Raw genomic sequence first — 25,058 nt, forward strand, 5'->3', positions numbered from 1 at the left:
CCCGACTTGCCTGCTGGCTCTTAAGTTAACAAGTAAAGCCAAGATCAGCAGTTTATGTTAACAGATCTGGCTCCTATTAAATTAAAAGTTGTAATTCAGAGCTGTGATTCCAAACCTGAGGGGTTTTTGGATAAACCAGAAGGGACTGGACATGATTAGAAAGATTGTAAATGAGATATTAAACATATTCTACGACAACACTTCACCAGACTTTTCTCCGCTATCTCTGCAAGATGCCGTTTCTCCTGCACATTTTTAAATCCAGCTTATTCTCCACATGATGCTGCGAGCACTGGTTGCTCAGAGATTGGCTGTGTGACTGCACAGCATCATCATTACAGTGATTCAGGTGTGGTGGTGGTGGGCAATAAGTGACTGGAAGTAAAACTCAGAACAGCGACTGAGACCACTCGCCCGAGGGCCAGTTTTGCAGCCGATGAAGAGCACTGAGTCATCACCTCCCTCCCCAGCTCATGTCACCCTCGACTGGGTCAGTGTTCACACCTCCCACCCGCTGCCGTCCAACAACAGTGAAAAAGGGCACCATTAGACTAAGTAAAAGGGAGAGAACAAAGCTGCTGTCCCTCAAGGAGGCCGTTGTGTGGGTTCAGTTTTTTGGTCCGGATTTGAAGAAACTGGGTTCAATGTGTGACTCACTGACTCGCTGATGGCCAAATCTCAGAAGGGAGTCAGCTTTTTAAGAACGAGCTGGAGCCGCATGAAGCATGACGGCTGTTCTAACACATCGAGACTGGTGCGAACAATAATGTTTAGTGATCTGAATTAGCACTTTACCTTTTCACCCCGCTCGCCCATCTCGCCCTGTTGGAAAAGAAAGCAGAGTGTTGGAGACGGAAAAATCTCAGAGGGAGTTGGGTTCAGTTTGGGAATTATGGCAGCCACTGAGGGTCAGATTGTATCTGGGGTTAAATTCATGTTAGATTATAGAAATTCTCATGTGTTTTGACTGCTTTTTTCCCCAGACGGATCATCGAGTTTCAGATTTCTACAGAAAGTAGCCAATTTCAACATGTCAGAATCCTACTGACAGTGTTATTTCACCATATATGTGGGTACCACTATGACATTTATTTACACATGTTGATATCTGCTCTGAAGGTAGCTTGTTGTAAGTGTTAGAATAGCAAATACAGATCATGCAAACATGATATCCAACAAAAATAATGACAAGGTATGTTTTTACAGAAGAATGAAAAACAATATGTATAAATAAAGTTTGAAGAAAAGTGAAAAAGGGTCAAAAATGGGTGAAGCTTGGTTAAAAGTGCCCATCAGTGCAAAAGAAGGAAATGTTTCTTTGATGGAAAAGGATTAAAAAATAAAAAATAAATACGATCATGATTTTTACAAAAATAAGAGCACACAGAATGTGTGTGCACCAGACCTTGCCTCCGGGGATACCGTCCAATCCTGGGATGCCAACATCCCCCTATGGACAGCACAACACACACACACAGTGGCTGTATTCAGTGTGCTGCTTCCACAACGTCAACTCTTATTTAAGGTCAGAAGATACAAAAAGGATGTACATTCTTCCGTTATATACAGATAACCTCTGACCTTAGCAGAGGTGAGGTTTGTGTCGTGCCTGCACAGGTGTTGTGCATTTGCAGAATGGGTGATAAGGAAGCAGGATAGCGAACAGCATAGCTTATTTAACCATAATGCAAGGAATGGACTCTCTACATGTTTCTCTACGTCTAACGCTGAATATACTACATACATGTGTTCCCATAACAAGTCAAAAAAGGTCCTAAACATGAGCGATAAGTGAACCAAAGTCTGATGAATGGCAGCCAGCTGTTAGTCTGAATCACTGCTTTCTGCGCTGCAACTGGGAAACCAACCCAACTCTATCTGCTGCCAAAAACAGTTAACCTCCTGACCTTTGGAAAGCTACCACATCGTAGGCCTTTTAGAAGAGTATCAGTGTTGTGCTGATGTTATTTAATCTCAGATACATGTCGATGAACTGCTCAGTACTGTCTATTTGTAAGCAAAAGGCGGTACAGCATGCAGGGGCGTGTCCACACTTTCTGGACTGGGGTGGCCTAACTGGATCAATGACTTATGCAGGGGTGGCGTGAAATATATGTATGTGCACTAATCTACATTCACTACTAACATAAAAGATATCACAGATGTCGAATTCCTGTAAGGGCGTAGGTTTAGCTCAGCGGTCAAATCAGTGGCCCATGTACAGAGGGTATAGTCCCGGATGTGGCGGCCCCAGATTCGACTCCCACCCTCGGCCCTTTGCCATGCGTCATCCCCCACTCTCTCTTCCCCTGTTTCCAACACTATGCACTGTCCTCTCTATAAATAAAGGCATAAAAAGCACAAAATATAATCTTCAAATGCCTCAAAAGCTTCTAGCAGCCTGTTGCGACACAGCCTAACATGTTGGTTTGAACAGATGTCCCGCCTCTAACCGGCTAATCAAGTTTCACGGGGGCCAATGCCCCCTTGGCCGCCCCCTGAACACTGATTGGTTGCAATTTTCTTTTTTGTTTCAGCTTGTTAGTGTTTCACAAAGCATTGTGGGAATATCAGAGTGTATTATCAATAGCTGTGTCTCAATTTGGGGGCTGCATCCTTCAAAGGACGCCGTCTAGGGAGGATGAGTCATTGGTAGCCTTTGTAGACCTCGAAGGGCGAACCGAAATGAGACAGCCTGGTCTTTGGAGAATTTCCTGTTTGTGTCACCAGCTGTTCCCACCCTTCACCAAACGTGGCTCCTGTCACCTAGCAACAGGTAGCTAGCAGGCGAACTAGCTATTGTTCTAACTCAACCTATTGTTTAATAATTTTTTTCAAGGCCCCTTTCTTTATTTTTAACATTTGTATCTCTAGCTATTCGACTGAGTTGAAACCGAAACATTTACTTTTGAAAGTGTAGTCCTCGGCCACTCAAGAGTCCGCCATCTTGTTTGAATTGGCATGCAATGCATCTCAACACACGTTGGGCCGCAAAGGATGCACCTGATGGATCCTTCGTGGCCCAGGAAAAGGAGGACGCATTTGCCGACCGCATCTGACGGAGCTTTTGAAATGGGACAGCGCCCAGTGACGCAATCAGCCTTCAAATACATCGATTTCTTCAAAAACGTCCTTCGAAGGATGCAGCCCCTGAATTGGGACACAGCTAATGTGCAGAGGAAGTCTCCCTTGAACTACACACGAGTGGTGAAGCTCGTCATAAATGTCGGAATCATGAGCATCTATCAGGCCACATATGGGACTCATTGCCATAATGATGATGGAGGCTGATTAAAACCTCCTAAAGTCGTGCTGATAAGGTTTGCATTAGAGATCATCCCCTGTGAGTGGATCTCTCTGTCAGATCAATAAGACGTCTGCCAGTCAACCTGCCACCGCTGGCAGAGCGGCTCTCACTGCTTCAGACTTCAACTTTCTGCATGAGCGACAGCTACATACCGTAACAGATTCGGTTTTATAACTGCACTGCGCAGCACTGGGGTTCTATTTCATGGGTGCTGGCAGACCCCGGCTCCTAACACAAGTATGGAATTAGACCTTCAGCGTTTGCCGTCTCCAGAGTCAGTATGTCTTTCACTCCCAAATCAAACTTCTTCACCCTGGTTCCTATTACAGCCGTGCGTGCCTCTCTGCTTATATAATTATAAATACATGCTTGAGATTCAAAAGATGGAGCCGCTCAAATCATCTCCTTATTCATTCTCATCACTTATACTGCCATTTGTTCTGGAATAAATATGCCTCTCTAATTTCCCTCCATTGTGAAACACCTGCACTGTGTCTTCTTTATTCGCTTTGAGACAGAAATGCAGAACGGAGCGGAGAGAGCGAGCAGATTCTCAGGCAGCTGGGTACTTTTTGTGGTTAAGGCTTGAAGATGCAGCCCGGGGGATTTCTCCAAAATAGGGGAGCCTTTTTTGAAATTGTCAGAATGCATGGCAGAACTTTTCTAATATGAAAAGTGCAGCACGTGGCCGCAAAGACTAATGAAAACTCTAAGTATGTTAAAGGCAGACGTTTGAAGATAAACTACTTTCAGGTGTGGATGGAAGGCAGCTTTCTGAACTGTGTTCATGTGTTGTATTTTTGGAGTGAAGCACTGCAAGCATGTTCAGGCTACAATTACAGGAGCTTAGTTTAACTGAAACAATTGACCCTTCGCTAAGACCCTCCCTTGAATGGCCACTGTCGAATCCTACGTTAGCAACCGTAACTAGGCGTGGGAGGCCTGTCAAGCTTTCAGAACAAGGAGAAATGCCGAAATGGTGGAATCTGCAAGTCCGACAGCAGATATCCTCAAAGTTTAGAGGGCGGGGTCATATTATTCACTTTTTCTAAGCCAAAAACTCGAGAGGAGAGACGTCAACATGGATTAAAAATTGCTGAAGACAGTCAGCTGGTGTCCGCTTGCGATCCTATCTGGCCTTCACTACTACCACTGATGATGTCGGCACAGCCTTTACATTACCACCCCGTAGTTTGTGCCATTGTTGTGGCAAACTTGTACAGGATTTTGTTTGGCTTTCCTGTTGGGCCTTTAGGAGATCCGGTGTTTGGATCAAGCCCACGATATGCGAGCAACTTTAAACAAAATGAAAAAGTGGGATAATTTAGTTTTGCTAGCAATGGGCTAAAACATATCAGATAAAGAAGATATAGAGAGTCATAACTAAACATTAGCTGAAAATAAGACAATAGAACATTGTTGTTCCTGTATGTGACTGTCCTTAACATGAATTGTCAAGACGTTGGCTGCCTGACGCTTTTGCGTCGTCTTCATTCTCAACACTCTGCTAACAAATGATATTCTGGATGTAGCTTTTAAATGCGTGTTGTCGTCCTTCCTGTCCACTTCTCTCTGATATTTGGGAACTATTTTTCTTTCAGAATTGTGCTATTATTTCCCTTCAGAACATGTCTCACTGTTATAGTTAAAAAGGCCATAATATTTACATGCTGGTGCGAAAGCTTGACAGGCGGAGCAACAGTAACCAAGGCGGGTGGGATTAGAGATGGGTCAGTTAGCTGTTAGACTGTATAAAAAGATGGACGACATGACAGCTCCCTAAAAGTGAAGCCAAAACATTTCGAACGCCCCCTGCTGACTGGCTGCAGTATAGGTCATAAAGCCCGCCTCCTCCATGTTAACAGATGGGACATGAGTCAAAATATAAAATCAAAATACATGCCACATTCATTTTTCTCAAACTTGGTGACAAGCTTATTTTTAATAAGTTATTTGATGCTGTAAAAAGGATGATTGACAGCTCTGTTGACAAATCCGGCTCCTGCAGCCGATCTGTTCCGGATTAGCAGAGCAGAGGAGAAACGGCGAGAGGAGACGTAACTAAAACAATCACTACAGTCATTGAAGTTTACATATCTGTGAACGTCTGCTTCAGACCAACACAAGAAGCTATTCTGCTGTTAAATACACCGACGTGCGGGATGCTGCTTTTTTTCGGTAAGTTAAGTGTGTGTTGTGGTTAGCAGAAGTGGCTACGGCGGCTCCATCCACTGATCTCTACTGCGCAACTCTGGCTCCAAATGATGTCAACATAACAAGAGGGCAGCACCCGTCATGGTGGCTGTTTTGGCATCAATTTCGTACAATGAGAGCAGATGGAGACGCGTCGTCGATCTATATTTACAGTCTTTGTTATAAATAGGCTGTTACAAAAAGAAAGTCTTTCTTAATAAAGAGTAAAACAATAACAGCTAAATCTGTATTAGGTGCTGTTGTAGTGTCATATGTCTTGATATGAATATCCTCACCTTTAGTCCGTCAACACCTGGGACGCCAGGAAGCCCGAGTGAACCCTGAGAGATAAACACAAAGCCCTTTAGATGTCATTTCATGCTTCAGTTTACACAGTAATTTGTTTGCAGAGAAACTGAAAGCATCAAACACTGTGGTTGTCAAAATTCTAACAAACCATCCTAAAGATAAAGTCAGTAAGAAAACAGTCATAAACAAAACTAGCATCCAAACAGGCGTTTAATTGAACAGCCTACAGAAGCGCCCTGAGCAGGCCTGTGTATTGTTCCAATCCACACTTCAGCACATACACCCAGTGTGTGTGTGTGTGCGGGTGTGTGTGTGCTGATCCTACAAAACCAGGCCAGAATAAATATTGCATGTCATATTTTCAGATCTGCCAAGTTCTGGAGGATACAGGCAGAGGGCAACGCTGCGAGCGGGAATAATTGTGTTGAGTTTCAAACGGAGAGCAGAGAAAGTTAAAGACAGAAAGGCAGAAAGTGTAGCTCGTATGTTTGCATGTTCTCTTTGGATGATTTACACTCTGAGGTTGCACCGAGCGTGTTTTAATGAACTCCCACTCTCTCACACGGTGGTTTGCTTGTGTTGGCTATTTGTGCTTCTTTGTAATAAAAATGACTTACTGTTACCATGGTCACATTCAGAGATGTATGAGAGGCTTTAAAAAATAATGTGATTTTTAGATCAATTTGGTTTCCAAAATAAAAGCTCAGATAAAGCCGCAGGAGGAGAAACTTAGATAACTTCAAGTGTATGATTCACACTCTACTTTTCCTCCTGTAATGACACCACATCAATCACCAAGGTGATGAAACTAGAATAAGTGTTGACGTAGCCTCTCTGCTAGACACAGCTCTACACCAGCGGTAGATCTAATTGAGCAGCCTCGAGGCCTGGCTTATGAGTCATTAACACGGCGGTGTGTCATCATTGACCCCTCCGCGCACACCCCCCTCCGCCGGGAGGCCTCGCCGACAGATGACAGCGCAGACAGGAAGTGTCTGATTGGGTTACACTGAACAAACACTGGCAGCTACCTGATGGCTGGATATGGCAGACATCTGTTCCCCACATCAGCGCCGGCAGAGAGCCGCGGCCTGCTCGCAGCGAAGCGCTGCGCTCCAGGTTCTCTGTTCTCTGTCACTCTCTCTTCCCCGCCTCGTGTTGTTTGAGCCTTAGCTCTCCTCTTGTGTGTTTACTCGCCCTGGCTGTGGCCCTGTAGCGCTAATCTCCGAGTAAACATATTCAACACCCAGCATGCTTTCTTTTTTTTTCCGCAGCCGTTTCTGCCTCTTGTGCTCGGTTACTATCAAACCAAAACATTACTGTACTGCTAAAGAAATCCAATTTTGCTTTATAATAGAAAGTGAAGACTGAGGTAACAACAGAAGCAGCTTTTGATGTCATTCGGTAGATAACTAAGTCAGGGAATCCAATTTTATTTCACCTAAAAGAAAAGTAAGGAATGTCATTGGAGCAAGAAATCAATTTCTGGACGTACCTTCGGCCCCTCCGGCCCCTCCGGCCCCTGTGAATGAGAAGAGAGTGGAGGGAAAAGAACAAAAAAGAGTCCACGTCAGATGACATAAAACCATTTTTAGAGCAGAGACACTGGCAGGGCTCGTGGTGGGATTTCACACAGTGAGGAAACACCCTCAGGGCCGAAGTGAATCACAATCAATCCCTTGTTTTAGTCGCCGACAGAGAATGAAAATCAGCTGTTCCTGCTTGTCGATGAGATTCTCTAATGGGGCCGTGAATAACTTTTATAGTTTGATGTTTTATGTTGATCTCTTTCTTTATTCGGTTTGTACAATCTTTTCCAACACATGGATGGGTTCATTACCAAAATGGGCCAGTAGTTGGAGAGCGTGACAAAGCTTATAAGTTAGGGCAGGGGGAAAAAGGCGCCACATCTCTAACTGGGATTTAAGTCAGTGATAGATCTGTCTGGGAGGAGGGTGCCTATTTCAACCTTCTGGTGAAACTGGAGGCCATGTTGGATCCTCATCCTCCTCCGCCAGAATCCGCCTGAAACAGCACGTTTGCTTTGTGACTAAAACGGGAAACCAGGCTGAGACTCAGTCCCTTCCACGATGGCTCCATGAGGCGCTGAAATATTGTCATACACGCAGCACTTCATCAACGCCTTTACGCTTGGCTGCGACGACACCTCGCGTTTGCCAACATTTTTCTCACTGTCTGGCTCAAGATCTACGGTAAACGGTGCTATTTGGCTCATCAGTCTCTGTCGGGTCGAGGTGAGACGGCTCTTACGCCCCACAAGGCCTCTGAAACAGCAACTTTCCTCGCTTTAATCATGTTGATGCAGTATAATTGGCGGAAACTAAGATGGTGTTGGTCCCCTGATGAGTGTAAAAGCTTTTTTTTTTTCCTGTGGCTGGATTCAGGTTGTTTCACTGTCAGTTTAAATGTTTGTTCAGAAGTGTATTTTTTGTGATTGCCAACGTTTCCTTGTGGCCAAAGCACCAACAGATGCTTGGCTGAGCTGAAAGAACTAGAATAAAGACCAATTTTCAGAGAATCAACTCCATCTTTCCGTATTTGGTTTAGCTTTTGTTGAAACGAGGCAATCACCAACTAACACAGCCTCCAAACTTTTCCATTTGCAAAATGAGCCTGTTAAAATCCCCGCAGCAGCGAGTTCTCACATTTACAGAAATGCCCCACACAGTCGCAGCTCGTTTATAGTGCATTCCATCTGCACTTATAACAAAAACCTCAATGAACAACTTTCATTATCCCCGCCAACCGGGCAAAAGCTTTTCCTCCCGCTTGCCTTTAAAAGCCTTTGTTAGCCGTCCTCAGTAGGGTTTGGTAAACATCTTTATGACCCACTAGGTATGTGAGAGCATGTGCCACTCGCCCCAGCGCTAATTAGCTTGGCTACATCTGAGAGCACTCAGGAGCTACTGGCTGAAAGGGAGAGTTTTCACAAAGTCAAGAGGAAGCCTTGGTCCCGTCTCTTTCTTCCCCATTTTCTGTGCCTGAAATTGCTTGAAAATTAAAATAAGGAACACTTCATTTAAAGAGGATTATTCCGGCTTAAACTATTCACAGTGATAGCACACCTTAGCTGCCTCATTTAACTCCACAAGACTCCACAAATGTTCAATAGTAACAGGACGTCCATTGAAGTCATCCGAGCACAAACACAAAGAGCTGAATGTTCGCCTGCTTTCATTCATGTCTCAAAAACAAACAATGAATTCCCACACTCAGTCTGCAGTTGGACCCTCAGCCACTTCAACATACTTCTGCATTTACAAGATAAATATTTGGGCTGATCAAAGCCAAGAGACGCTACATGTTGGAGCTTCTGTTTCACTTATAGGATCATTGAAAAAGCTTTGCAATATAAAGCTGATGTTTATATTAAATTAAAGTATTTTCAGCTTTAAGGGGAAAGTATTTTTTTTCCACAATCTGGGTCTTATTGTCTTAGCTATAGGTTAGCATAACAAGGTAACCTACATTATTGTGATATCATAGACATGTGTGCTTTATTTAAAGAGGGCGTATTGTGCTGTTTTTCATTTTAAGACATATATATAATGTTACAATGTTGGATGTCCAGACTAAACGTGGGTGAAGTTTCAGATCTGTAGGTGAAAGTATGTTGGAGTAATCCCCGGGCTTCTCAGCTCAGTCTGCAGGGCTGCTGTGAACGCCGGGTTTCACACACGCCGCACTTTGTGACTAGCCAATCAGAAGAAAGTGGCTTGCAGGGGCGGGGTTTCTTAAAGGGACAGAGCTGACTGAGTCGTTTCAGGCAGAGGCTGTATGAGGGCCTGCACAGAGCACCAGCATGAGACAAATTTTGTTTTTTTAACTATAAATTATGCTAAGCTACTCCACAGGTATAACAGAGTGAAATATGAAGCCCCACCCCCCCTTTAAAACACTTTGTAAGACCTTTTCAATCTACTGCTACTGTAAACACAACAAAGGTAGGAATGTGTGGCCTCCCAATCAACCTACAATTTAAATCTTCACCTTCTTTCATACTTTCAAGTCACTGAATTCAATGGCTTGGCTGAGGATTCAACTGTTAAATCTGTGGCTGTGACAGTGTTTAGTACCGTAATATGCTGACTGTACTAGCAAAGGTCATTGAGGACCCTGTGGTTATGTCCCGGGTACTCCGGCTTCCTCCCACAGTCCAAAGACATGCTCGTTAGGTTAATGGATGTCTCTATAATTACCCGTAGGTGTGAGCGTGAAAGGTCGTCCGTCTTTATGTGTCAGCCCTGTGATTGACTGGCGATCAGTCCAGGGTGTCACCCCGCCTCTCGCCCAATGACAGCTGGGATCGGCTCCAGCCCCCACGCAACCTGAATCTGAACTGTCTTCTGTCTCCAAAAAGGATTTAGTATTCTCCAAAAGAAGATTTACGGAAGAGTTTTGTGGCTTGTGGTTCTTCTGGGGGAATCTAGATTTCCATTTACAGTTTACATTTACTTAAATTAAACTAGTCAGGGCCTCTGAACAAAAAAAGAATAGCGCTGCAAATAATGATTATTGCATACTGAATATTGAACTATTTTTTAAATAACCTGTTTGGCTATTAAGACGTCTGGCCAACAGTCCAAAACACAATGATGAAACAGAGAACGGCAGTAAATGCGCAAATTGGAGACACTGAAAGATTTAACCCCGGATCTACTTTCCATATGACCTCGGTATCTCTACATTCCTGATAGCAGCCCTGTCCGAAGCTACACTGCCTCAGACTATGATAAAAAGACCCAGGCTTTAAAACAAAGGGAATATTCCTTTAAGAACAGACAGATTTGTCCTCAGATATTTACTCCCATCTTCGCTCCTCATGTTGGCTTCACATTCAAAGGAAACTCAAGGACACCAGAATATTCCAGCTATGTCCTTTTTTACACAGCATTTTTAACCAATTAGATCCCTACACGCGTGCCTGAATGTCTTAGGTGAGTCACTGGTGCATTGTGGGTAGTTATTGAATGAATGGGATGTAAAAAGGGAGCAGCGAACTTCTGCAGCATAATTGGAAATAACACCAGAAAGCAGATGGAGGTTTTTTTCAGTCATGGTTGGAGCACCGCACACAATACAGCCCTGCTTTTCCAAATGTCGTCTTTTTGAAGCAAAACCAAGCCCCAAATGAAAACTGTGTGCGCGGCTGCAAGCCACCTTAAGAGAGACGAGAACCCGCTTAATTTACCCCAGAGAGACCTTATGGCACTGATGATTTTGAATTGAGTCCTGAAAATATTTCCTCCTCTTCTTCCCACCTCCCCCCGGCCCCTCCTCTGCTTGTTGCTCCACAAGAGCTTAATCCTTCTAACCAGCTCCACATGTCCTGGAAGACTGTTGGAAAACTCTGGAATCTACTTCTGCCTCCTTAACAATAGCATCTACAACAAAAAAACGCTGAGCTGTGTCAAGTGGGCGCTAGCTCCGAAAGAGCCATAAAAGAAGCAAAAGTTGGTTAAGGAGGCGACCTCGAAATCCCTTGCTCAGGTTGATTTGTGCGGATCTAAAAGTGCCAATCAAAGACAATCCGTTCAGCATGTAGCACAAGCTGGAGCCTATCAGTCTAGCTGCTTATACAAGTCTAATTCTAATTGATTTTTAACAGCCAATCAAGGGTGTGTTCCTGTGTGTTTCCAAGTGATCATTTATTGCAGCCTTTCTCTCTAATCCATCATTGTATCTTTGCTTTTTCTCTTCAAAGTGTAGCAAAACAGTAGCTCTGAAATTCTGTGTTCGAGCGCTCATGTCACATCTTTTTACAACCTCCAGGACATCACGCTGCTTTCCTGAGGGATTGATTTCCAAATGATGACATTAGTCCTTGTTAAAAGTACATTAGTGTCATGCTGCGTTCGCATTCGTGAAATAGTATTCCCTGTCTCCAGAATTACAGGTAGCAGCGCTTATTTTTCATTCAGGCCTCGTTCTGAACGGGCTTCCACATTCATCTTTAGTAGAAATACTCCAGCTGCTGCCATGAGGGGTTGTATAAGCACCGGAGACTTATGGCAGCACACCTGGGACTACTGGGAAGTCTACTTTATACTTCTGACACAAGCAGAACTTTGCTGCTTACACGGCGCTGAGCACGAGGGGGGATGATGGGTAAAACATATAATTAAAGCCAATAAAACTGGCGACTTCATTTACATAAAAGCAGACAGAGAGCAGTTAATTTGACAGAGGATGGTGTGTTTAGTGACCTTGAAATTATTAGAAATTTCAGCATCTTTCTCGCCACCCAATCTTTTATTTTCTTTGTCCGTTTCTTTTCGATTCCACCAACTTTTTCCACACAGCGGGAAAGGTTCGAGGCGATGGAACCAGAGATGAAAGCGCTTGATAGCACCTCCTCTGTCAGCTTCACTTACTCTCTCCCCTGCACTTGTGAAAATCTGACATCACCGATTGTTTTTGCATGTCACGTTTTCCATCCTTGCTCTCTGTGGAATTTGGCTTGACCTATTCAGCGCAGCTTTTATGGGGAAACTTTAATCAAATGCTTTATTTGCTGAACACCACAAACGGTATCCAGTTGCCGGTTACTGGAACAGCTCGTACCTACCGTACGAGGGCTTCTGCAAGTGAAAACAAACGTTTTTGCAGGGTATCGTAAAATGTGCCATTAATATTAACCGTCGTGCTCATAAACCCCCTTATGAACACTCGTAAATTAAATGTACTTTTAAAAAACATTTTAAGTTGAAGTACCCAGCATGCTAGCAGATTTCCCTGCTTCCTTAATAAATAAAAAAAACAAGATTTAAATGAACAAAATCTGTTATAGAGCAAATTTTGAAAAGGTCAGAGCTGGTTGGTTAACAAACTAGAAAAAGAAAATTCTAAGACATGTTATTTTTATTTTTTTTTACCAAATTAAATCACTTTTATTGCAACATTATTGTTGTAGAGAAGGCAAGTGTTGTGTAAAGGCTGATACCTTAGCATGACATAGTTAAATCTTTGGATTCTTTTTGCAAGAAATAATCATGGCAAAGAGGAGAAAAAGGCTAATTTGATGAGATCTATACCATTTGCATGTCTGTATGGCATATATTAAGCTAACTCTAACAGGAGTTAGCTTAGCTTAGCATAAAGACTGGAAACAGCTAGCCTGGTTCTGTCTAAAGGTAACAAAATCCACATACTTGCACCTCAATAGCTCAATAATTAACACAAGTGAGCTTAGCTTAGCATAAAGACTGGAGACAGCTAGCCTGGTTCTGTCTAAAGGTAACAAAATCCACCTACTTGCATTTCAGAAGCTCACTTATTAACACTAGCTAGCTTAGCTTAGCATAAAGACTAGAAACAGCTAGCCTGGTTCTGTCTAAGGTAGAGTCTAAGGTAACAAAATCCACCAACTCGCTCCTCAATAGCTCACTAATTAACACTAGTGAGCTTGGCTTAGCATAAAGACTGGAAACAGCTGGTTCTGTCTAAAGCTAACAAAATCCACATACTCGCACCTCAATAGCTCACTAATTAACACTAGTTAGCTTAGCTTAGCATAAAGACTGGAAACAGCTAGCCTGGTTCTGTCTAAGGTAGAGTCTAAGGTAACAAAATCCACCTACTCGCTCCTCAATAGCTCACTAATCAACACGTGATAGCTTACTTGTTTTTTGGGACAAAAAACGAGTATAAAAACACATATGTAGTTATGTACGGGACTATCTCTTGGCTATCTGCAGTGAGCTCCAGAAGTTTTGTCATTGCTCTAAGGGCCTTTGTGCTCATGCTTAGCTTGGCTAACGCTGCAAGTTGTAACTTCATATTTATTCAATAGATATGAAGTGGTATTGATCTTCTTGTCCTACTCTTAGTAAAAAAAATGAATATTTGTACTTTGTAATTTTTTCTAATTTAAGAAGTCCTTAATCTTAAAACCCATCGGCTATAGACTGACGACAATATAGCCTCTGGGGACAACGGTGAACATGTCGGGCGTAAAGTGAGCGGTTAGCAATAAAAGACTTTCAGTCAAGACTTTTGTTTCCGTGCGCTGCATTGTTTACAGTCCAGTTAGCAACTTGAGAAGTGACGATGTGTTCAGATCAAAAGTGAAGCGAATTTCACCCCTCCAAATATGTCAGCAAAATAAATGCTGTCATTTCATAGTTCATTAAATCCCCGGAGGAGATCCGTTCATCTGTTTGTGATGAAGTTAGACAGAGGCTGCACTTTGGCTTGCTTCAGCGGTATGAACCCAAAAAAGAAATTGTTTTTCTTCTGATTTACTGTAATTAACGGGTCTTAAGTTTGCTAAAATAACAACATCATGATGCAGATTTGTTGTTGAGAGGAAGAGAAAACGTTTTTTCTGATGCATTCGAGGAAGTCGGGAAATACAATTACTGAATGGCTTTCCTGACACTGCGTCAGGCAAATTTATCTCAAGATGAATTTTAGATCTAGAACAGATTGTTAGCTGTTAGCATGCAGATGTCTGTTTATAGAGATTAATAAGAAGCTAAATCATCGTCAGATGAAGCTGATGGGAGCCGGGATGTCATTACGGCGCATTACGTTCCGCCTGCTTTTGCTCTCAACGTGGACTGTTTTTCCTGCATACACCGAAGCCTGCTGATACGTGATTGGTCAGTCCTCGCTCTACATAGAAATGTAGAATCTGTAAATAGACATTAAGAAATCCTTGATGCTAAGTTGCTAACTTAGCATCGGAGCTCAGCTACAGACATGATCAAAATGTGATTCCATAGGGAAAGCTTTGGTCTTACCATGGGTCCTGTGTCTCCGGGCTCCCCTGGATCCCCCTATAGTGAACACAAAACAGCCAGTTAATGGTGGCGCAGTGGGCCAAGTTTTCCCAGTAAAGTTGAGAACATGCATGGAGTTTTAAAATGATCATAAAACAGCATTCAAGTCCAATTTTCAGGTATTTCAGTTTTTCCACGTTAAGGTTGAATTCTCCATCCTCCAATATGGTGCATAGGCCTCAGGTTGCCAAGTACAGCTCTGCATTGTCCTGCTCGTGTACCAAGTTGGCAGTGAGGCCTTTATCACGCTGTGGCACCTGTACCCTTCACTGTCTCTGTCCAATAACCTTGTTCTAGCCTCTGCTTTCAGTTAAGGCCTGGCTCTTAAATGTCCCTGTAGCTCTCGGGGTAGAAAAGAGACATTTTCCATGTCCAGATTTCTATGCCAAAGCCGTGCCTGAACATTATTCCATTTCTGCCTCTTTGTGGCATTTACAGGATCATTTTGCCACGCTCCTTCTGAGTGATGCACAGCAGGGGAAATAAATCATCAGAGGAATAAAGCACTCCAGCAAGAGAGGTTTAATATCTTGGAAAAGCACAACAACTATAGAAACTGCAACTGGAAGATCTGAAAACAATAATAATCAAAAAGTTGGAAGGAAGAAGATAAACAACACTCAATATTTTTTACACTCCCACTGTGAACCCTGCCAAGACAATAAAGATCAGCTGGAGCTCTCGGAAGGTTTTATGGCTGAACATAATTGACAGGCCTTTTCTGTTTCTTCTTTCTCTCACAGGCAGAGTTCACATAAATTCAGTGTGATGCCAGTGACAGGCTTATAGACATGGAAAGTCTTACGTTATAATGAAAAACAACAGAGTAAACATAAATCCATACAGTGAAGAATTCCCTTAGGAGTATATTCATGTTAAGCTTAAGACATCAGGGCAATGAACTGCAACGCATAGTTTTCATTAGAAAGCTTTTCATTGGTATAAACCCTCCTGGCACCGAGTTAAAGTCAGATTAGGTACAAGTACAATAGCAGCTGAATTGTTTTATTCTTAATGGAAACAATGCTGTACTCTTTAAAGAAAAAAATCACACATTTTTAGTAATCCAATGGTATTTAAATAACTGACAGAAAAGAGAAAATCTTAGAGCTTAAAGCTAGGGTAGGCAATTTATTGTACGAGCATAATTGTTATAAAAGTTAGACTTTAAAGAGGGGGTATTATGCTATTTCACATTTTAAGACAGATATAATTTTACAATGTTTGATGTTCATACTAAACGTGGGTGAAGTTTTAAATCTGTAGGTAAAAGTATGTTGGAGTAATCCCCAGGCTTTGAACGCCAGGATTTCAGACAGTTTTTTTCACACGCTGCACATTGTGACGTCACAAAGCAGGCGTTGGAGAGCTGGCCAATCAGAAAAAAAGCGGACTTGTAGGGGCGGGGTTTCTTAAAGGGACACAGCTGACAGAGTCGTTTCAGGCAGAGGCTGTATGAGGGCCTGCACAGAGCACCAATTTGCGAAAAATGCGGACTTTTTAAAACTGTAAATTATGCTAAGCTACTCCACAGGTACCACAGAGTGAAATATGAAACTTGAAACTAGCATGATGCCACCCCTTTAAATGAAAGGAAGGGAAAAAAATCTGTATCTGTGGCTTCCTGAATGAAATAATTGGATGGTATACTGGACTGTCCTCTTATCTACCTCTAATGGAGTATTCCACAAACTAATGCTAGCTAACAAGTTGTACAAGAATGGCAGAGAAAGTTAGTTGGGTAAGATCAGCGATGACGACGATTCTCTGGACTCCTCTCTCCAAAGCTCTATTTTGGAGCTATGTTTTGGGAGCGTGGCTTTGGAGGGAGGCCTGATGGATACTTTGAAAATCTAGCTAACACTTGCTGGTTTCTCCAAAGCTGCCTACACAAGCTTCACTCAAACTACCTCATATCTGTGAAGGTTCTCAGTCATCCAGGTCATGGTAATTCAAAGCTTAATCCAAAAGGCAACTGGACTTTAGTTCAGAACTACTCAGAACTGAAGAAGCCTTTCGGAGAGGTGAAACATCTTCAAGAACTTCCACCAAGTCCAGTTGCCTTTTGGATTAAGCTTTGAATTACCTAATATGGAAGTTAGAAACCCATACTCACTGGTAGACCGGGTACGCCTCTGGGTCCATCTTTCCCAGTGTCCCCTGGAGGCCCCCTCGGCCCAGGAGGACCCGGCGGCCCAGGAGGCCCAGGTGGTCCTGCTTGCCCTTGATCTCCCTGTGTGGCAAAAAAATACATGTTAACATCACTGCTGTGTGATATTGTTGGATCCATTGAGTCTGGAGCCACTGCAGTTACATGATAATGAAGAGAGAGTAGTGGTATGATCTCCTGGGTGGCTATGGGCTGCCTCCATCAATAACATGGAGGAGAGTTTGCATTTAAGGTCTTATGGCTAAAGCTAACGTAGCATACAGGAATGAAGATGGAGCTGTAATGTGCCTGATTTATAGCTGAAATAGTAATCCCCTAAAATGCATGCAATCCGAAATGGACCTAATGAGTTGAACAGAGTTTGTGCATTAGGCACCGAACGTAAAAAGTCACATTTGTGAAGCTACAATAATCAGGAAAAATATACAGAAAATGTGTGGTCCATTATTGTACTGGATTACATCAAGTCTAAGAAAATACTAAGCAATCTAACTTGCAGGGAAAGTGCTTTAAGAAGTGCCAGGACAATAATTCATTTTACTTTTATAAAAGCTTGTTTTTTGGAATTTCCATATTTCCCCTTAACAATAACAAAAAGAGTGAAAGAGTACTTGTGACAGGTCTGTCTGAAGGCTCGCATGCAAACTGCAGGATGCCAGGAGAGAAGTGATTTGGTGAGACTTGGCAGAGAGACGAGAGAGGACATAGCCACTACCTTAATGAGCCGCCGCTTTATGAGCTGCTGGTCAGCGGAAAGAAAGCCATGATTGATCTTAGGGAAGACCATCTGAGCAGGTGTGTGAGGTCAAGAGGTCGTAGGTCAGAGGTGAGAGAAGGTTGAAGAAGGATGAGGTCCCAGAAGAAGAAGGAGGAGGAGGAAGGCAAATGCAAAAAGAAACAGAGTTTGTTAGAAAGGCCTGTGTTCATGAACCCCGATCCAGCGCCTCCACAGACGGGGGGAGAAATCCACACTTTTCCAGCTCGGAGGTGGTTTTATCCGGAAGTCTGGCTTTTTTTTAAGGAGCCAGGTACTGTAATTACCACCTCATGGGTGCGAGGGCGCCACAGCACGCTCACAGTCCCCAGAAAAATGGGAATTTCTCCTCCTCTGTTTAAGTGCTGTCATCATCATCGCGCCTGCTGCTAAGTCAGACCCCGGGAGCTGCACACACCGAAACCAGCGTGGTTGACCTTCTGAGTTGAGGTTGATTTCTAGCCTTGCTTCTTTCAATGCATGCATTATTCTGCTGGTGTCCATTGGTATTAAGTGGCTTCATCCATCGCTGATACAATCCTTGCGGCCAGATTGGGGTATTTAAGGATTTGTGGTGAACCATGGGCATGAGCGTTACAAAAACATTTTGCCACTTTGGTTCGTCATTGAGTATTCCTCTTGGAGTTCCTTCCATTTATTTTAGCATCAATGGACACCAGCCAGACCATGGCTTGGTTTCAGGATGCAGATTCTTGTTCCAGGCGGCTACATATTACTGGGCCGTAAATGCCACCTTTGCTTTCAATGGGGAAACCTGGCATGTAGCGTGCAACCCAAATCTCCAGGGAAGTCGCTGCAGTGAGGACGATTGACTGGTTGTGATTAATTGGATGGGGTTTTTCCTGGGCCTGGTCTATCATCAAGCTTTGAGAAAAGACCAGCCGACAGTGATTCATTTACTCCCAGTGTGTGCTGCCGAGGGGTCGGACGGAGCAGCTAAGGCGGCATCACCACCGACAAACCTTGACAGTCAGGATCTGATTGCTGTGCAAAGCAGCCAGCGTAGGGAGACCAGGCAATCCCTAAAGGGACAAACAGCAGAACATGGCACAACACACACGTGACATTCAAACACTGGGTGAACAAAACACAGTTAAAGGAGGAAGAAGATAAGCATCCTACTTCTAAATAGTCGTACATGTAGCTTATAATATGAGTCCAACATCAATTTAAATGTCAAACAATTACTTTTGAGGACCAGACATTTAAATTCAGACCTAAACAAGACCAAAATGTTACTTAAAACACGTCCAAGTTTACTCTCAGCCATCCAACAGTGTGTACAATGGCACAAGGACTGTCCTGTGCAGAGCTTACGCTACAATGTCAAAGCTAAGTGACCATTTCCTGTTGTTTTCTTCCCAATATACAGACAGAACATTTGTTGAGATTATCGTGGAAGAGACTTTGAGCTATAACGGGCCTGGAAATTGAGGAGCTTTGTTGTTCGTGGAGTTGTTGGGGACATCAAGGGATTGCGACGTTCGCTGGAAATTCAATCAAATGGTTTCCAATTCCCTCGTCAACAATCGTCATGACAGATGTGATGTACTCATGAAAACTGAATAAGAGAACAAAGCGTTGGGTTTTCTCCTTGTTGAAGGAGACACGGGTTTATAGCTGGATGCTTACTTTTATGTGAATCCAAATAGCAGTGACATAAAGTCGGCTGAACATGGCTTTTGAAGTTAAACGCATATAACTGACTATCGTGAATCATCAGTTTGGGGGATTGTGCTTTAATGCTACATTTGTAGAAGACAATGCAAAGGTTGTACCACATTGGTCGTCCAACAGACCTGAAGAAACTGGTAAAAATGATCCCCATAGACTGGCACACTATCATAAACACATCCTGTAATCAATCTCCTTCTATATTGAAGCCTAAGATAAAATCTGGCCTATACAAACAGTGCTTTGGTGCCATCCCACTGGTTTTCCAAAGATAATTCAAAAAGCATGGCTCATTAAGAATTTGGCTTTAAAGGCAGGCAGATTTAATTCAGCCCTGCAGTGCTGAACACAGCAGTGGATACTCTTACACTGCAGACAATGGCCATGCTGTGTGCGACTGGGATGGAAGCACAAATGTTTCTTGAGTTATTTACGACCTCAAACAATGTTGAGCACAAAATGGGAAAACAAGGACTGGATTATGGACAACACAAAGAGTCCAGGAGTTAAAACGCAGCGTGCAGGCTGGCACATGGGATGGTCTCTGGGTTCTTTCTGGGGAGGGAAACCGAGGCCAGGTGGACAGCATGCTGACAACCTCGCTGACCAATGTGTGTTTTGAAATTTGTAAAAAAAAAAAAAAAAACTGCCTCTGCGCTGATGTCTGTCTGTGAGAATGATAATGACATCGTGGTTGACAGAGAATCCAAACCATTCACAGATTGCTTTGTTTTGCTTTTCTCCTTCGAAAAACGGATGTTGGTTATTTGGTGAGGAGCTCTATTGCTCTGTACCGCCTGCAGCAAGACGACTGCAACTGTAGTAAACAAAAAAGCCAGATATGAGGACAATCAGCAACAGCCGTCAAGGGACGCTGGCCAGAAACAGCATCTCTTCGACCACACCAAACGCACAAAACATCCCGAGCAAATGCAGGCTGCGGCATTTTCTGAATATCTATATGTGGAGCGGATAACCGACCCCGCGCACAGATGGTTTTAATACATTTAAGAGAGGAATAATACATTCATTTGAGGCCTCAGATTTGGCAACAAGCTGATGCATCAAATTTATCTCAACTGAAAGTCATTTGAAGGTTTCTGATTTCAAACAGCAGAATGCAAAACATTTCTTTGTTCATGAAAAGTCAAATCCTGGAAATTACATAATCCCAGCCTGTTTGTTTTGGAAGAACATTGAAAATTGGTTAAATCCCAAGATGTGAGAAACAAAGCACTGGACAAATAAGGGCAGATTTCTGGTGAAATATCAGGAATTTTTCCTCTAACTGACCCAAGAATACACCAAACTCTGCTTGACACCTGTGGTTGGTGCCATCTATCATGGAGACCACACACCTTCCATGGTGATGATTTAACCACTAACCCTTGTTAATTATATCCCAACAGTGGAGCTGGAACGGTGGCCACATGTTTGTTTGTCCAAACTGGGCAATTTATTATTTGTTGCTTGGGTAACCTTTGGAGTTTGGATGTGGCCTTTGACCTTTGGGGCCGACAAATGGCTGACCCTGACATGTGGGGAGCAGGCAGAGGAAGTGTGTGGGTGAGGACATTCTGCCGGCCATGTGGCAATTCTCACACCGTCTCAAGCCACAAAGGCTGACATCCACATGAACACAAACAGTCTGTCCTTTAAACGAGTCTAAATTTAAATGTGTTTAGGTTTGATGTGATCAGGACATGTTCTTGACATGCTTTGTTGTTTACGCACAGCCTCGTGCACACAATAAACACGGCGTGAAATTAAATTCATTCCCAGCCATGTAAAAAAGGTCAAGGCCAGGCAGCACTTGTCCTGTTAAACCTTTATTTGTTAAGGAAATCTCTTTATATTGTTCCCCTACCTTTACCTGCTAATCTAATGTGCAAAGTCAATGGGCAGGTAATATGATTTGCCAGTGACCTCGCCTGCTTTCATTCCCTGTAGTCCGTCATACGTGACTGTGTTCATTTGTACCTGTTCGGGGACAATTGTGCTGTAATTGGAAGTTAATGAAATGCTATCTTGAGTTGGACAGTTTATTTATTCACTCTGCAAGACAAATCGGGCCTGGCTGGTTCTCTGCTACAAGTCTGTCAGCCGCGCTGCTGTTTCCAGAGCGTAAATCATTGAACTGAGACAGATGACTCCATTTCCTGGGTCAAAAGGGTATGAATTATGGGCAAAACCAAAGAAAGTCCCTCTAAAGGATGATATTTATTCCACTCAGCTCCAAAAAGAGATTTTCTTTCAGCCTGTTTGCAATCCAACACTTTTTATATCATTAAAAATTAACTAAAGGTATCACAAAGATCTTGTGGAAGTTTGAAACCACTCAAGAGATCCACAATCTCCGCGAACTTGGCTGTCATTTGAGCAGCGCCCGTGTGTAACGTTAGACGGATCACTTTTAGACCACTAATCCAATTTCTCATGGAAGGTCGTTTGTATTGACTTCTAAATCATAAGAAATGTGGTGCTTTGACGTGCCCGCAGCAGAGCTGACCATGTTAATTGGCAAACTACAAACGTCTGGCCGGGCGCCAAGGCTTGAATCGGAATCAGATCCACTTGAGAGATGTCGGGTTTTTTCTGGTGACAAGACAAACCTCTGCGTTGTTTTGTTCCTGTGTCCTTGTTCTCTAACCTCTTTGTGCTCTCTGCCCTCATGAAAACCAATTACAGGCACTTTGCCTCCATATGATCTCCTGACAACATCAGATAGAGAGGAAGTGAGAATTAAGTCTCCACGTGTGCACATGTTCCCCCAGTTAATGCAATCTACTTTAAACAAGCAGTCTGTTTTTCAAGGAGGACTCATTTCTTAACCATTATTTGTGAAAAATGAGGGCGCGCTGGCTGCTAGGTAGAGATAGAGTCATTCATTTCAGAGTCTGTCGAGCACGGAAAAGCACTCACATCATCATCATTTAGAAGCAGCACTTTATAGAAATGTCAAACTACGGAGCTGGAAATGATTAAAGCCTTGAATACGGCATGTCACATCGAGGACTGAAGTGAATCAGGAGTAATTATAGCTACAGAGCTAGTTGGCTTTTGATTACAGCTGAGATTGAGCGCATGTCTTCTGCACAAGCTTGTTCTCATTTGCATTTTGAGGGCTAGAGGTTAAGGTCCTCTAAAAGTACTCCCAACTTCCGAGGTATCCTTCACGTTAGCCTGCCCATTCTCGATGTTGAAATAAGCAGCGCTGAAATGTTTGTTGTATTTGGCCAGATGGGAAGAACACTATCCCAGGAATTTCATGCATCCCAAACCTTTTTCGCCCACAATTCTGCCGGGGGGGGACACACACAGTCACATTCATCAGCTAATCACAAGAAGAAGTTGGAGTAAACCGCATACCCGTGGTCCCTGGTCGCCTTGATCCCCCTGCGGAAGGCAAGAGAAAGAATTTGTGTTGAAATTTAAAGGTCGAACACACACTTTACACACACACAGACGCAAGTAGAGGCTTAATAATAAGCGCAGACTCACCGAAATAAGTGAGGTATAATGCAGAACACATTGATAAAGGAAAATAATTCAGGAACCCTCAACTATTTGTTGTGGTTGATGGTAGAAATCACTTACGATAACATGGACTGACATGAATTGGGTTTGAGAGAAGGGGAAAGAAAGAGAGCGGTGGTGTGAGGTTTGGGTGGTTTGGTGAGGGGGGGCTGAAGTGCAATGCAAGGCCAGATTTTATGCCCCAGAGATCTTTGGCGTTCTGCCTTTTTTGGGGGGGATCTCTGTGGACGGAGCGGATTCCTGAACAAGAAGATGTTGGGTTTCCAATCAACCTGCGTGTAGAAGACTTTTGTAGAGTAGACTTTTGTTTGAACCAACTCATGGACGACTGAATGTTGGACACTGACTTATACCATTAATCCGTCCGCTTAAGCCATCCCATTTGACGCAGGCTGATCTCCCGTTGGCTTGGTTACAAGTTAGCCACAGAAGTAAAGTGAGCCCAACAACTTATCACACATGGATGGGAATTTCGCTCAAACAAACTCGCCAAGGCAATTTCAAATAAAACAGCTCTTGGAATTTTTGTAATTTTTCATTGGGCAGTCGTTCCAAAAGTGGATTTAATGGGAAAACACTTGTGAATGGCCACACTGATGCACGCTGCCTTCGTCTTGGGTGGGAGGAAAGGCCCCGTGGTTGTTTTTCATTTAATTAAACTGCAGTTGAGGAAGTTCACATGAGAGGTATGAACACGCATCCAATCAGCAGGGCTCTGTTAATCACGATTGTCATTACATATGCTCGTCAATCATCTATTTCGCGTTTTATAAGTCACCCTAATGGCTTCTAATTTCTTCTTCAAGGGGCAACAAATGAGAAATCACACTGATGATTCATGGCGTCGGTCAGCGACTGCAACCAACGTCATCCCACGCCCCACATTACAAGAAGTCATCAGTTTCCAGAGAGTGCGACGTGATGCAGATGACAACTGCGTCTCCGTGTTTGACTTCACCTCTGGTTAGCACTCTCATGCTACTTCATTTCACAGCACTATAATCCTGACAGCTCACAAAATAGGAATAAACACTTAATCTATTCATCACCGGTCTATAAAACAGGAAAAGATCTTGCCCAGCGTTCAGGGGCTTTATCAACTTTTGTGTGAGTTTAGGGATTTTGGGTTTTTATTCTTGCAAAGCAAAGGCCCGGGCACACATTTGTCCCTGAGTCCTGCAGACTTATAAACAGACAGTGTGGTTCTTTTGCATGCTCCACTGCTGTTTTATGGAGGAATGCTCAGCGAGGCATTTAAGGGCTCCAGCTCTCACTCTGGCTTTCAGTCATTAATGCACTGTGCTGTGGATTTGTGAACGACGAGAGAATTTAAATATTCAGACTGAGAGACTTAAGGTCAGGATGACTTGAATGCTAAATTATTCCTGCGAATGCCAAATGACTCTGTTTATGGACATATTTAGTGAACAGAGCAAAAGGACAGATTTATATGACTGTCCTGACCTCCAGAATGTATGACAGAGCTTCACCTTTCTCAAAGGGATAGATTGACACATTGGAAAAAAGCATATTTGCCTTCTTACTAAGAACATTATTACAAGATTTATACCTCTCTTTACAGTAGATATAAATCTGTAGCCAACAGCCGATTACTGGAAACAGAGGCAAGCTTGATAGATGGATCAACTTACCTTCCGATGGAACCAGGTGTATGCTGAGCTAAGCTAAGCTAACTGTCTGCTGGCTCTAGATTAGCATACAGATATGGGAGTGGGACAGATTTTTCTTTTACTAGCTCTTGGTAAGAAGGCAAATTAGCATATTTACCAAAGTAAAATGAAAGATGGAAAGGGGAAGAACAGTATATCAAAAAAGACATGAGCCGCGGAACCGGTAGGACCAGTAGGGCCCAGGCCCAACCCAATTTTGAATGTAACCGTGGACGTCACACATGCAACACTGTCTGGATATCTGGGAAGCGTGCTCTCACAATAACTGTTTATCGCCACAGGTTCCGCCAAGAGAACGAAACTGAGATCTTCGAGATAACCATTTTAAATCGAACTGTGTGAATAATTGTTAATTAATGTGTGCTTCTCTCCCGGTGCGCTTTATAAAGTTGATGTAAATATATCAATTTCTTCACACATAGTAAGAGCTGTTGCACAAAATTCAGCCAAGATCTCCTCCTGTAGCGCTTTCACCTAATCACTTCGTCCCCAGTTTTTAGCTCCATGTCACCTGTGGTTTGGCTAGCTAGCACAGAGTTGTCGACCCTTTAAGACACTGAGAATGAGTTGATTGTTGTTCACAGAAACGTTGTGTGTG

The 25,058-nt window shown here is 43.2% G+C and overlaps 1 protein-coding gene across 1 annotated transcript in view; it reads right to left on the minus strand.

The window, feature by feature from the left end:
• Positions 1 to 25,058, minus strand: part of LOC138600986 (collagen alpha-1(XXV) chain) — a 164,108-nt gene that overhangs the window by 33,139 nt on the left and 105,911 nt on the right. Inside the window, exons 6-13 of the mRNA XM_069672550.1 lie at positions 22,602 to 22,628; positions 17,499 to 17,570; positions 16,730 to 16,846; positions 14,575 to 14,610; positions 7,305 to 7,331; positions 5,797 to 5,841; positions 1,406 to 1,450; positions 796 to 822 (exon numbers count right to left, since the gene is read on the minus strand). Coding sequence (XP_069528651.1) covers positions 796 to 822; positions 1,406 to 1,450; positions 5,797 to 5,841; positions 7,305 to 7,331; positions 14,575 to 14,610; positions 16,730 to 16,846; positions 17,499 to 17,570; positions 22,602 to 22,628 — 396 coding nt within the window. The remainder of the gene's footprint in view (positions 1 to 795; positions 823 to 1,405; positions 1,451 to 5,796; positions 5,842 to 7,304; positions 7,332 to 14,574; positions 14,611 to 16,729; positions 16,847 to 17,498; positions 17,571 to 22,601; positions 22,629 to 25,058) is intronic.

Source organism: Semicossyphus pulcher, unplaced genomic scaffold (genome assembly GCF_022749685.1).
Source record: "Semicossyphus pulcher isolate SPU_LCO1_2020_fin unplaced genomic scaffold, fSemPul1.0.p SCAF_21, whole genome shotgun sequence".
Taxonomy (NCBI): Eukaryota; Metazoa; Chordata; class Actinopteri; order Labriformes; family Labridae; genus Semicossyphus; species Semicossyphus pulcher.